Source organism: Serinus canaria, chromosome 5, assembly GCF_022539315.1.
Source record: "Serinus canaria isolate serCan28SL12 chromosome 5, serCan2020, whole genome shotgun sequence".
Lineage (NCBI taxonomy): Eukaryota > Metazoa > Chordata > Aves > Passeriformes > Fringillidae > Serinus > Serinus canaria.
The window spans coordinates 55,838,732-55,852,342 of record NC_066319.1 but is presented as its reverse complement, the minus strand read 5'-3'; the positions used below and the strand labels follow the sequence as shown (position 1 = coordinate 55,852,342).

The window sequence follows — 13,611 nt, the reverse complement described above, 5'->3', positions numbered from 1 at the left end:
GAGCTTTGACATTTTGTGGTGCAATAACTAGGACTGTTTCCTGAATGAATAACTGTAGCAAATATCAGAGATACTAAAAATGCCAGCTTTGAAAATAAAGAAAATAAACTCCTCCAACCTCAAACCCATTTGAGGTCACAGATAGGTCTTTTTATTTTGTGGAGAAAGGCCACTCTGGGTTTTCAGACATATTCAGCAGCCAGAATCAAGGTCAGCTCTTTATAAAAAACTCACAATACTCACTAGGCAGCTGACCAAGCTACTCAGATTTTTTAGAAAGATTTGGCTCATATGAGTATGGAATTCTATTTCAGGCCTGGCCAAAACATTTGGCACTGGATGGAGGCCAAAGAGACAAAGGTAAGAAAACATCTGATTGGCAAATCACAGCATTTTTCTGTAATAATCAGGTAATTTTGTAAGGATCCCAAAGATGATGTATGGAGCTGAGCAGTGATTAACCCTGCATGCATTAGGGTGGTCTTTAGCACATCACTGAGTATCTTGGCCCTAAGAACTGAATGTCAGCAGCAATGCTGTGCTCTGTTTTAATTGCACTAAGATCAGAGGCCACTTGGATTTAAATGCTCTGAAATTGAGATCTGAAAATCACATCTAAGTTGAGTTTGGCTTGTTTTCTTATTAATAATATATGAGCTGAACCAGTGATTCAAATTGACAGATTTAGTGGTATCATAACAAAATTAACTTGTTTTTTAAACCAAGTAACTGGTTAGAGACATTTTAAAAATCCCTGGAAATTGTCTGTAGAGTCCATTAAATTCAGTTTTGTCAACACAGATAGAATCTGGCTAAGGGTTTGAAAATCAGGGCAAGATGAAAGGCAACAACATGTCTTTTAAGGAATCAAGTGGTTCATCAGCACAATGGCTACTGGTATGTCTAATGCACTGAAAACTTGCACACTAATAACATCCATGGATGACCCCAAGTAGCAGATCCCAGGTTGCCTAAAGATTGCATATTTAAAGGTTTTATAGTTTTCAGTTTTGTTGTCATAGCTACAGTAAGCAAAATTATTGCACAGCCTTCTAATGGGGCAAGGGATAGCACACTACTGGGAAATCTGTCCTTAAAAAGCAGCTTTTTAGATAAAATAAGAAAAAGAAACATCAGAAAGAATGTGTCATACATCAAAGACTTTCTTAAGTCACAACAGTTTCTGGCACTTAAGGTCACCCTTGGAAGAATGGAATTGTTCAGTGCATTATTTCATTTTGTGCTTCTTCTGGAGGTGGCTTCATCTTCTCACATGCAGCATTGCATAAAGACACTTAAAGAAATGAAGGATGAAAACAGATGTGGATAGACCTTCCCTGAGATGTGGTCTGGAACTGAGAGCCCCTTCGTCTGCTCCATCCCTTTGGTGGCAGTGCCCAGGAAATTTCTTGGCCCATCCACTCAGGGATTTATTCCCACAGGAATTAAGCTGATGAGCAGCTCCACAGCCCTGGCATCTCCTCAAGCAAGACAAGTTCACCATTTATTCTGTATTAATCCCAAGAGATTACATCCAAGAGGCAGAGATAACTGTGAATACTCTTTCCTGGTTCTGCAGAGTGCATCCAGGAGGCAAACAGTCCATAAAGGGGAAACAGAAAGCCCCACCAGTGCACAGGCACTGCTCACAGACCCATGGGAAGGACAGTGAGAAAGATCTCACTTCTCACTGTCTTGAGCCTCTCTCCTGCTTCCCACTCTCCAGGGATCTGTGGATTCCAACTGTACCTGTTCCTAGCTCAGCTCTAGGAGATGAGGCACAACTCCTTGTTCACCTCATTCTGACCTGCAAGGAATGAACAACAACTTCTGCAGTCTCTACAACAAAATAAAAATGCTTGTCCAAATGATTTTTACCTGCCCTTCCCAGCAGGGAACTGTGTGCAGCTGTCACAGCTAATGTTGTGGAAGTTCTCTTTGGCCACAAAGCCTGGCAGGCTTCTACTCCTGGTCATCCACAAGGAAATCCAGCCAACACTTATGGGCACCTCAGTGTGATGGGACATGGCAGGAATGGCAGCCTGGTTCCTCTATTTGTCTCAGGGCATCACTAATTATTTCTACAGCTCTTGAAGCTCTTATTAACAGCAAACATGAACAAGTTGCACTGTCCTCATGTAGATTCATGGTTAATGAAGTTACAACCTGTGTCTATTTACCATAAACCCATCTCCTTTATGAAAGCTTGGCAGTGAATAATTCTAATACTGTGTTATGTTCCTGTGATTTCCATTTCAGTCAGTGCAATGTGGAATTGGCTTTCATTATCCCAATTGCCATTGATGTTCAGGTTGAAACTAAATAAGATTACTTTTTTCTCATTCAACCTATGGCTTTTCTGAAGGAAACTACTGTTAAAACATGACAGACATTTATTTAATTGCCTTCTGAGCAAATTGTAAGCCATACAACAGCACAAAGGTCAAGATGAGAAAATCTTTGGGTTTTACAGACATTTCAGAGTGTTATCATTAGATAAGACCTTGAGACATCTGCATGTTAGTTAATGGTTGTTCTGCTTTCCTGGATAATGACCTATTTCTTACAGAAGAGCTAGTACCTATAAATGTCTCATTTGCTGCCTGGATATTTTAATAAAAACTAAGATATTTGAATTCAGTGTGTTTCATATACCAAATTATTTCCGCAAAGATTTTTTTAATCTATTTTAAAATGGTCTTATACACAGAAAGCAATGCCTCTTTTACCTCTCACAAAACAACCCCAGGTTCTGATGGATGAGAGATACTGCTTAATATGCAAAAGCTTTTCAATTTTATCATGTTTTTAACCCTGCTTGTTATTAGATGAGTACCCCCAAAATCTGCATCACTAAACATAAAAAAATATTTAAAAAAAAAATTCCCATCTTGTTTGAGCCACTGTTCCACCAGGAGATAAGTGTCCATGTGTTACATATCTCATCCCAGCTGTCAGAGGAGGGCTCACATGTTTAAGTGATTTAAGATTATGGATCAGAGGCCACTTGCTTCCCCTTAGGTAATAATAATAAATATGCTAATGCTTTTAGTGTCATTGTTAATTCCTTGTTTGTGAGCACTCAGAGACAGGCTGAAGCAATGTGGTCTGAAGGCAGGATTTAAAGATGAGTTATTCCCAAGGAGACAGGGAAGCCAAAATTCTGAGCTTAAAGCACCTCCACTTCAGTGTGGGAGACCAAATCCTCTTCCACATACAAGGAACACACACTGAGGTTTTAAATTCTTTTCAGGACATCCTGCTACACAGGCAGCAAGGACTAGATCTTCACTTTACCTCCTCCACTCTAACTTCCACTTTGCCTTCAGTTCTCATGCAAGGACTCACCACTTTTGGCCACAATCCTCTTTGGGACTACACAATGAATGTGTTATTCAGGGATAAATATCTGAGGCAACAAACCAACAGATGTGAAGTAGTAGTAATTTCAATCAAGTTTTTAACTTATATTTTGATTTCAAGCACATTAATTTAAAGTCTTTAGTTATCATAGAAACACACATTAACTCTTGCTCCATCAATGCTGGGATTGTTCAACACTACAGAAACCTATTGTAATACTTATAATAAAAAAAACTCATTCTTTCTTCTTTTCTTTAAATTTGGGGTTCAAAACATGGCCATTTCAACATGCTGAGTGACTGAATGAAATGTATTACAAATTTGGGGCAAATGATTTCCCAAAACACACTCCAGTGTGACCACAGAGATATATTTGGAACAACTTAGGATGTAATAGAGTATAGTAGGTTGAAAAACATCCTTGGATGATACAAACTGTCTGATGTGTCTGATGGAAAACGAAAAGCTGAAATTCCTCAGTAATTATCCTGTGTCATGAGCACATGTGTGTTTTGCAGGATAATAAGAAGCTTAATGAAAAGTTCATAAAAATTAAGGAAAATGGGAAATCATGTGATGCAAATATAACCTCACAACAGACTGCTCAGAATGTCATTGCTGGAGCTCTGAAAATGAAACTGGCAGAAACCTCTAAGGTCAGGTTCAGGCTGTCAGAACAAGCAGTGCAGAGAAGCAATCCAAGACAGGGAAGAAGAATTCCCTCTTCCAAGCTGGAGCACTGTCTGGACTCAGCAGCCCAGCTGCAGGTGCAGTGCATCCCACTAGTCCCTCTGTAGCCTCAAAAATAAATCTCGTGTGACACTGGGTACCTCAGGGTCCCTCTGCTCCCATCCTCTGGCTGCTCTAGGTTTGGTGCAGATGGATGCAATTTAAGTGCAGAGGGTTTTACAGCAAGGCTTGAAGGGTTAGTGAAAGACCTGTGGCAAGAGAAAACACCTACCCTAGATGACCAGTCTCTAGGACTGTACCACTGTTTCTATGATTTTTCAGCTGGAATTTACAACAGTTTCTCATTTGTTTGGGTGATGTACATCATAACACCTTCCTGAGTGGAGATAAATGTAAGACTGGCTGTAACACAGCTTCCCAAGCTTTTGCTAAAGGCAGGGTTTTTGCAGCAGAAAGCAAACTGCCTTGTCCTTGCCCTTGTACAACCACTGGGATGCTCTGTGCAGGCACAACAGCCCACTGGAGCTGCTGCTTTTGCAGACTTGCAGGCTGAAGGGGACACAAAATACCAAAATATCCAACCCGGTGCTCAAGTTCTTACGTTTCTCTTGTCTCTGTTCTTCTGTACCATGGGCTTTTCTGGGAAGCTCCATTAGCTGCAACTACTGATGTCCAGATGCAGAGGTTCCTGAAATCCTTCCACTGTTTTAAACTGGGTTTGCATCCAGGCCTAGGTTTAGGCAAGTCTTCACCAAGGAAAATTGTTAAAAACCTAAGTCACAGATTTTACAGGTAAATTAATTATCTAGCTAAGCAGCCACTCCATCTTACAGACCAGAGAACAATGCTTGCCATGAGTCAGAGATTAGGGCTCTAACTGTGTTTTTATCATCTATAAAACTGGACATGCGGAAACTATGGTAGGAAATTTCAGTAATTAAAGCATAGGTTCTCCTAATTAACTGCAAAGCATCATTAAAATCTAATGACACTGTAGTGGAGTAACAGAGGACTCTGGCTTAACAGCAAGGAGATAAATGCAAATGGCAGTTGAATTTTCATGTAGTTGGAAGTTTATACAGTAGGACTGAATGCATTTACAGGAGTTCAGAATAGAAAAGCTCACTTTTAACACTTGTGAATCGGGATTAGGAAGTTAGGGTATTAGTGTATAAGAAGTTAACATATTAAAGAATGTGGCATACTGAAGCACAAGAACCAAAGAAATAAAGATCTTTGTTACTTAAAGTAGTTGTATTTGTGGTGGTAAACTGAATTTCACAGCAGACGATAAATAAGAGAATTGGTGTTGCAAAAACATGATGTAAGACTAAATTTTTCTGTGCAGAGACTTCATCCTGGCACACCTGAACAATCTGCATCACCCTCCTGGATTGCACCAGAGATTCAACTGAAGAAAGAACTTTAAAGCTCTGCAAGCACATTTCAAGAGTCATCTGTCATCTGTCATGACTCTTCCTTAACTCCTTTGGACCCTTGGCCTCTATAAGTTCTCAGTATCATGGATACTGGAGCCTGAATGTCTAATTTAAGCTGACGTGTACCAGGTCCACAGGAGCCACAGGAGCATTGCTGATCCTCACTGAACAAAAATCTGAACCTAAAGCTGTTTTATCTTGCCTTATGTTGAAGGCATTGCAGCTGGAACACTTCCCTCATCGGACTTCAGCTCTCTGAAATATCCAAGGCTGGACAGGCTCACTGCACGTGCAGTGCAGAAAGAGAATTCTTGAGGACAAGCCATGAGGTCAGTCCTGGCACATGATGAATCACTTTCCAAAGATGACCTCCTTAAACCAGCTTTTGAAGAAACCTAAACGACCAGGTCCTTCTGAGGGCTAAAGTCCTGCAGGGCTTCCACCCTGGCATGGATGCCAATGGTATCACATTCTCTGTGCCTCCCTACCAAAGGGCTGAAGTGCCAGTCCAGAGATTTGAGCTCAGGGAGATCAATCTCTCCTGCCATTAAAGATTATACTAATTATACTGATGGATACACCGATGTCCTGGGCATCTGCAAAAGGTCCAAGCCAATCAAACTCATTTAATTGCAATGCACAGATGCCAATACTTCTCAGGATAATACTGATGTACTTTAGACACCAAACTATGTTCCTGAGCTAATTTGAAGACCAATTTCCCATTGATTTTAATAGTTAAGTACATTAAAATTATTTAGCATTTAGACAAACCACGACTGGAAAGCAGAAAACATTTACAACAATGAAAAATAAAGGCTTACATTCCAAGCAGCAAAACAGTCCACTTTAAAAAACAACCATTTTTTTTTCCAAATACAAACATAATAAAGATGTAGCATGCAGTTAAGAATTTGTTAGTAAATTATAAGCTGCTATACAGAAGAAAGCACACAATGGACACAAACTCTTGCTATCTAAACTGTTACCTCAGGTACTCATACCTTTTCTGTGTCAATTCCTTTAGACATGGACCAGGTCGAGACAATGTAATCCATGACTCTTTCACTAAGGCCTTTTGGGACTTGATATAATTTTAGGAAATCCCTCACATTGTTCAGCATCTCATGGTACCGGTTGGTGTTGGCATACATTTGCTGGAAAATGGTGGTGACGTTTCCAAAAATAGTTGCATAAAGAAGAGCTGGAAAAAAAAAATAAAAATTGAAAATAAATGCTAATCATAATTTAAGGATAATGTCAGAGAATTTTATGTTTTACACTCTAACATTAGACATTACAGACTTTTCAGAAAAGAGAAATATTCTGGTATCTCATAATACCAATGTGCTGTACTACTTCTGTTTTTGACATTATCAAATACACAGAAATGTGCCTGTCATTTTTAATAATCTTTGTTCAGACGTACTTTATAGCAGAATTCAGCTATGCATTTCCATATTGCTTTAAAAAAAAACAACCCAAAACAACTGCAGCCTACAAATGGTAAGAAATAAACCACTGTGAAAGGAAAAAATGCCTTCTATCACTCAGTACTTAATGTCTTCCCTCTACATAACCCATTTCTACCTCATTCCAGAAATCTCACTTTGTTTCAAACCAATTTACTATTGTACATCACCCCTACGTGAGAGGTGGCATTTTTAAAGAAACATGGTGTTCTCCTAAAACCTATCTAATAGAAGAACTGTACTCCCATTTCACACTGTGATATTTATGTGTCCAGGTAGAAATCAGATGTCGAAGTTCATCACAAATACAGGATTCAAACCAAACAAAGTCACACAACGTGTAGCAAAAATGAACACAAGATTTCTGTTTAAGAAAACAGAGCAGAATAACAGTCTGTGTGATGCTGCAAGGGCAGGTTTTTTCCTTGCTTTTCTGATTGCTGTGTCATATCTGCAAGATACAGAAAGATTTTTCTATAACTCTGTATCCCCTCAGACATATATCAACACTTAAGAGTACAAGCACATGGATTATAAGAAAGTTTAGATGGATGAATGCCACATGACTTTTTTATTTCTTCAGCTTTCTCTGCTCTTTTGGACTTTTGCAGCAGGACAAACCTGATGAAATATCACTTCTCTTAAGTGCAACATCCCTCACCCTTTTGAACAGTTGCTGATTTATCATGCACTCATCTCATCAGGTATGTGAGGGCACAATATCCCTGATGTTAGATGTTACTGCAAATCATTATAAATGTATAGAGAAGCCCCAATTGCCTCCAAAATGCTGGTTTTCTGCAGAAGTAGAATTCCTACAGCTTCTAACTACAGCTAGACTGCATCTGCAAGTCCCATGCCTACAACCCAACTGGCCATGCAGACCTACCCAGAGCACATAGGCTGATTAAAATGTGCCCTGCAAGACTGGCACAAAGAGATGCAACTCTGTCACCTGCCAGGTTGGAAACAGCTAAGGATGCCATAGTGAAAACAGCTTGTCTGAAGCAACTGGCACCTATTACCTCCTCTTGGCAGAGAGGACTTGTAGAAAAATATAAAGCCAGAGAAGAAATTCTGGTTCTGTGTCTCATAACATAGGGTCCTGGAAAAGCTGTACTTAAAAAAAAGTTTCTTCAAGAAATTATGGGTAAAATAAATCATTGAGTCAAGCACACAAAATCCCTGTAAACACCACCCAGCAATACCTCACTAAGCCAGAATCCACCAGGCTGTGGAAACTGCAGAGACAAACTCAGCATTGTTTCTCTGTTGGAAACTAAAGCCTTCTTTTCAAATTGGAAATGGTAAAAATGGTTGAGTTCATTCAAATACTCCACTTCTCTCACCGGTTACTGCATAGGGGATCTTTGGCAAAGAGTTAAGGGAATCTACTTAGATGTTCACAGCTTTGGAGCTGTGCCTCAAAGGCGCTCCTCAGTTGTGGTGTTCTCCCATGCCCACACCCTGCTGAGGGTGGTTTGCAGGTTTTGGGGGGAAAGAAGACTTTTCGTAACTTACCTCTCTCTGTAAATCCTCTCCCCATCCCTGTTCTCTACATGATAACTAGAAAAGGAGGTCATTTATAAAAAGCTGATTTTATTATTTTACAGGCCTTGGTATGGAACAAAAGTTTGGAGATGCTGACAACCATCTAATGCTGCTGTCACCTTCAAGGGGTTAAGGCTTTCCATCAATAACCCATATTGTCCATAATTAGCAAGTGAAGATTTGTCAGACAATCTCTATTTAATAAGCAAATATTGAAGTGACAAGTGCGAGTCTTACCCCTCACCTATTAAAAAAACAAAGGCAGATAAGCACTACCAAGGGCATTTCATTTTTGCTGTATTTTAATTATTTTTGGCAGGTGGAATTGGCAGTAAAAAACATGTGCAAAAGGTTCTGAAAGAAAATAAAATGCTGTGCCTCTCTTTACAGCAAAAGTATTTAAACAACCTCTAAAGAAATCTCTGAAGTTATTCATACACTTAAAACTCAATAGTTTTAATTTAGTCTCTCCCCTTACAATAAACAGGAGAGATCAGGTTGAAGGTGAAATTACCCAGTTTCATGAAAAGACTCCTTAGGTCAAACTGCATTTATTCACCTTCTCTTTAATGACTTGAATTTCTCCAAACATTTCCTGTTATGTTCCTACAGTCATGCAACACTCATTAACTCAATTGTTCTATGTGTGTAGATCTGGAACAGTCTTCACTAAATTTTATAGAGATAAATTTGGTGTAATGATGAAGAAATATTTTTTCTCAGTCCTAAAGGTGAGGTAAGTGGTTCAACTGTAATTGTAGTTTCTATTTTTACTCTTAAGTGTGGAAAATCTCCCCAAAATTACATACAAGAACCCAAGTACTATATATTTTTACATATAAAATGTTACTACATTTGAACTTTTATAAAACATTTCTGAATGATTTAGCAATGGTGTTACATAAATGTTTTAGCCTATTTAAAAATAAGGAACTTTCTGGAAGAAAAAATGACTCAGACTTACCTAAATAATCCCAAAGCATTTCAGACCTCTTATTATCCTGACTGTATGCTAAACACATCCAGATAGGAACATCTGCCTTAAGGAACTGAAGGCTTAATTGAGATATCTGATTTTCCTTACATCCAGGAGTATTATTAATCCAAGCATATACAATGTTCCTCTAAAACTGCAATTGTAAAGAAGATTAGTGAGGGGGTACCAGCCTCTTCTTCCAAATATCAGCCAACAGGACAAGTGGAAATGGCCTCAAGGTGTGCCAAGGGAGAGTTAGACTGGGAATTAGGAAAACCTTCTTCACTGAAGGAGTGTCCAGCAGTGGAACAGGCTGCCCAGGGCAGTGGTGGAGTCACCATCCCTGAAGGGATTCAAGTGACATGCAGATGTGGCACTTGGGGACTTGGTTTAGTGGTGGGCTGGGCAGTGCTGAGTTAATGGTTGGACTCAATGACCATAGAGGTCTTTTCCAACTTAAATAATTCCATGAGGCTGTGATCCTGTAAAAATAAAGATTTTTATTTCTGCAAGCTATTCCTGCAAGATTTTTAGATAAGAATTATTAAAGTTCTATCATTCAGGAGAGATTAAATAAAAACTCCAACACACATTTTAGGCACTGGGTTTTTCATGGCCTCATTTTGGTACTGAGAGGGTGCCTTCTGTGTACACAGGGGTGGCTTCTGTGAGAAGCTGCTGGAAGCTTATTCCACCTCTAGCAGAGCCAATGCCAGGCAGCTCCAGGACAGATGTGCCACTGGCCAGGGCTGGGCCAATTTAACACCTATGTGGTATCATATTTAAGAATAATAAAGAAAAAAAAAAGGTATTTTGCAGATGTAACTGCAGCCAGAGAAGAGAAGGGTGAGAATATGTGGCAGGATCAGTTCTGCAGACACCAAGGTGGGTGTCTGGCATCCAGACAGGGTCAAGCCGCTACAATTTACTAAATATAAATAGAGAGAAAGCCAGTACCAAATATCTGATTTATGTTTTTAGAAGCTGAGCGGTTTTTTGTTATTTCTTTCCACTTCACCTTAATGCATCTGTTCAGACTGCAAAATGTTTGCAGGCTCTGTTTGGTGCAACACCAGGCAGGGGCCATCTCCTCCGCCAAACAGCCTCGCTGAGATGCTGCAGCAGCAAAAAGCTGCCACTTTCTTAACAGAAATAGCTTCTCTCAGATCCACCAACACATTTCAACCAAGTTACTACTTGGGAGAAAATAATCCTGCTAAGCCCCCTCCCTCATCACTGTTTTATAGCACTTTTTTGATGCCAGCCCCAGCCTCCCACCTCTTCCCCTCAGGGACACTCCTGTCTGCCAGCTGTGCCAGTGAAAGCACCAACACAGCTCTGTGGTTTTACAGCTCTTCAAAAGGACTACCCTGATTCTACATCCTTGGCCCCACTAAATATTTTGCTGTTAAAATACTCTCCTCCATCCCAGCAACATTTTACATCAGTGTTCAATCACTGTTTTTCCCCATTTACAGGGAGATGCCAACACCAGAGCACACTAACTTCTACATTTTTCTTCCAAAACCATCCAAAACATTAAAGAAAAAAAATTTCTTCCAATTACCCCTGCAGCCACATCACTGCACTGTCACAAGACACATAATCCAATGTATTTATCCTCCTATAGGTGTGCATTGTCACAACCACTCTGCAGAGGAGAAGATAATGAGCAAAGCTGGATTCAGCCATGAAATTCAGCTCTGAACTCCTCACCAAAACCATCTAACTGCTGAAATCAGGGGGGAGTTCCAGACAGTTCTGTCTGGTCAAAAGACCACCATGACTGCAGGTTCCAGTCTGATTCCAGCAGCAGACTGGCCCAGATGTGTGTCCTGAACTGGGTGGCATTCCTACATCCCACTCTGCAGCCACACAAGGTGCACAGCTCCTCCCTGGGTCTAGCTGAGACCAACCCCTGCTTTCCTGGCCCAGCAGCTTCACAGAATTCACAGAATTCACAGAATTCACAGAATTCACAGAATTCACAGAATTCACAGAATCAGTGGGTTGGAAGAGACCATAAAGATCATCAAGTCCAACCCATGCCCCAACATCTCAACTAAACCATGGCAGCGAGTGCCACATCCTGTCTTTTTTTTAAACCTTCCTGATGCTACAGTAGTGCAAATGCTAAATTAAGATAATAGTGGTAATAAAGATAGGCCTGTAAAATCCCTGTTAACATTGATATTTGCTTGACAAGAACTAAATGAATATGTAAATTAGATTACTATCAGTACTGAAGTGTAGGAACTCTCACTGTTCTTCCCCCCTTCCAGGGGACCCTGCACAGAAGGGAGGGACAGCTGCTTTGGAAGCAGTTGGGCATTTGGCATTCCTTATGCATTAATTCTTATTAAAATGAAGGCTTTCAACTGCACTTGTATGGTCAATCACTAATGTTGAAGTGGTGAACCCGGGAGCTTTTTGGTTTTCCATGAGCACACTCAGCTAATGGAACATACTTACTTTAAAGCTCCAATGCCTCACCACCATGCAGATGTGATGACCTGACCACCTGCACTTTTGCACAGAGCTGCAAGCCAAGACTGGCTGAAATGGTATTGCAAAACACAGTCTTAAATTAAATTAAAGCCAGCATTGTCCACAGCAATCAGTGAGTTTGGCTTCCAGTCCTGTGGCAGTGATGGACAAGAACTGGGGTTGGCTAAGGTTATTCAGCAGCACAGACAAGAAAATGCCACATTTCAACCCCCTGAAGATGAGGGGCCAAGGGCTCCTAGGTCTGATGCTAAGCAGCTTCAAATCAGTTTGCACACACATTCCCTGCCCAACATCCCCTTCCACAGCCACCTCAGGTTATCAGATTACTTTGTTCCTTCACTGAAAAACAGTGCCAGCCATCAGAAAGAGAGCCCTGCACAGGCTCAGGGGGTTCCTGTTGGTATCTGGATTGAATTTCTGGCATTTCTTTCCATCTGAAAGCTTTACAGGTCTTGGGACTGCCAGGGTCTGCTTCTTCCTCATCACATTAGTCAAGGGTGTTAAGCAACATATGGGAAGGCACAGCCTGAAAAATGGTGGCAATTACACCACAACAGGCAGCAGGGCAAACAGCAGTACCCTGTGTTAACTGAATGGAAAAAGCATCACTTTGCTGGAAAAAACCTTATTTTGCAGTGAAAAGGCCTTAATTCTAGAATCTTTCTCTCTAAGAGCTCTGGAAGTAAAAGGCTGATTAGGGCTTCTTTTACACTTTTCATATGCAATTGAAGTTGGGTTTAATGGGTCACAGCTTTTGAAGGTGACAGTTGGGGCAGGAATATTTAACTTACCATTTAGCAGAACGGTATGACACAAACACAGATAAGAAATAACTAGTGAAATGATTGAAACTATTTCTTATAATAATGCTTCATCATTCCTGTTTCTTCAAAAAGCCATCACCTCCTTGCCAAATGACATGTCTAGCATTTCACACACTGCACAAAGTCCTGTGCAAAGGTGAATGGTAATTAAAACACAATCACTTCCCTCAAGAAATTACAGTGGGTGCGGGAGGAAAGTAGAGATGCAGAAGTTAACCAAAGTTCATGAGAATGACATTCACCATGAATTCCAGCAACTTCTGTGCCTCTAGCACACTTTGCTCCATCCTTATTTATCATCTTCTCCATTTTGAATATTATCTCCAACATTGCCTCATTTCCATGCAAATCTCTCCAGTATTTCAGAAAAAGCTGAATTGTGTCTGTTAGACAATCATCCACCTATCACATAAATCTTTCTCTTTCCATTCTCCATCAAAAAAAATATTCCCAGAGTGCTATCCATACTCTTGTTACTGTCCAGTACTAAGACCCAGGGATCAAAACCATCCTGTGCCTTCCTCTCTGTTCCTCAGTGTGTCAAAACTGTCACCAATAACAAGCACAGGACACAAAGGGTCTCCATCACTACTGAACTGAAGCACAGGAACCAAAGGGATCATCTCAAAAAAAAAAGTTTCCTGAGCAAAGTTGGCAGCTGTCAGTACCCCTGTGTGAAATGACTTCACAGCTCCTTGCTGGATTTGAGCTGCGAGGCTTTTTTCTCTTGTTGATTTTTTTCCCCTTTAATACTTTTAAAGGATTTCTTTTTTTTTTTTTTTTTTTTT

The 13,611-nt window shown here is 40.2% G+C and overlaps 1 protein-coding gene across 1 annotated transcript in view; it reads right to left on the bottom strand.

Moving 5' to 3' along the window:
• KCNH5 (potassium voltage-gated channel subfamily H member 5) overlaps positions 1-13,611 on the bottom strand; it is a 149,774-nt gene that overhangs the window by 43,080 nt on the left and 93,083 nt on the right. Inside the window, exon 8 of the mRNA XM_050975248.1 lies at positions 6,497-6,696. Within this exon, the coding sequence (XP_050831205.1) occupies positions 6,497-6,696 (200 nt within the window). The remainder of the gene's footprint in view (positions 1-6,496; positions 6,697-13,611) is intronic.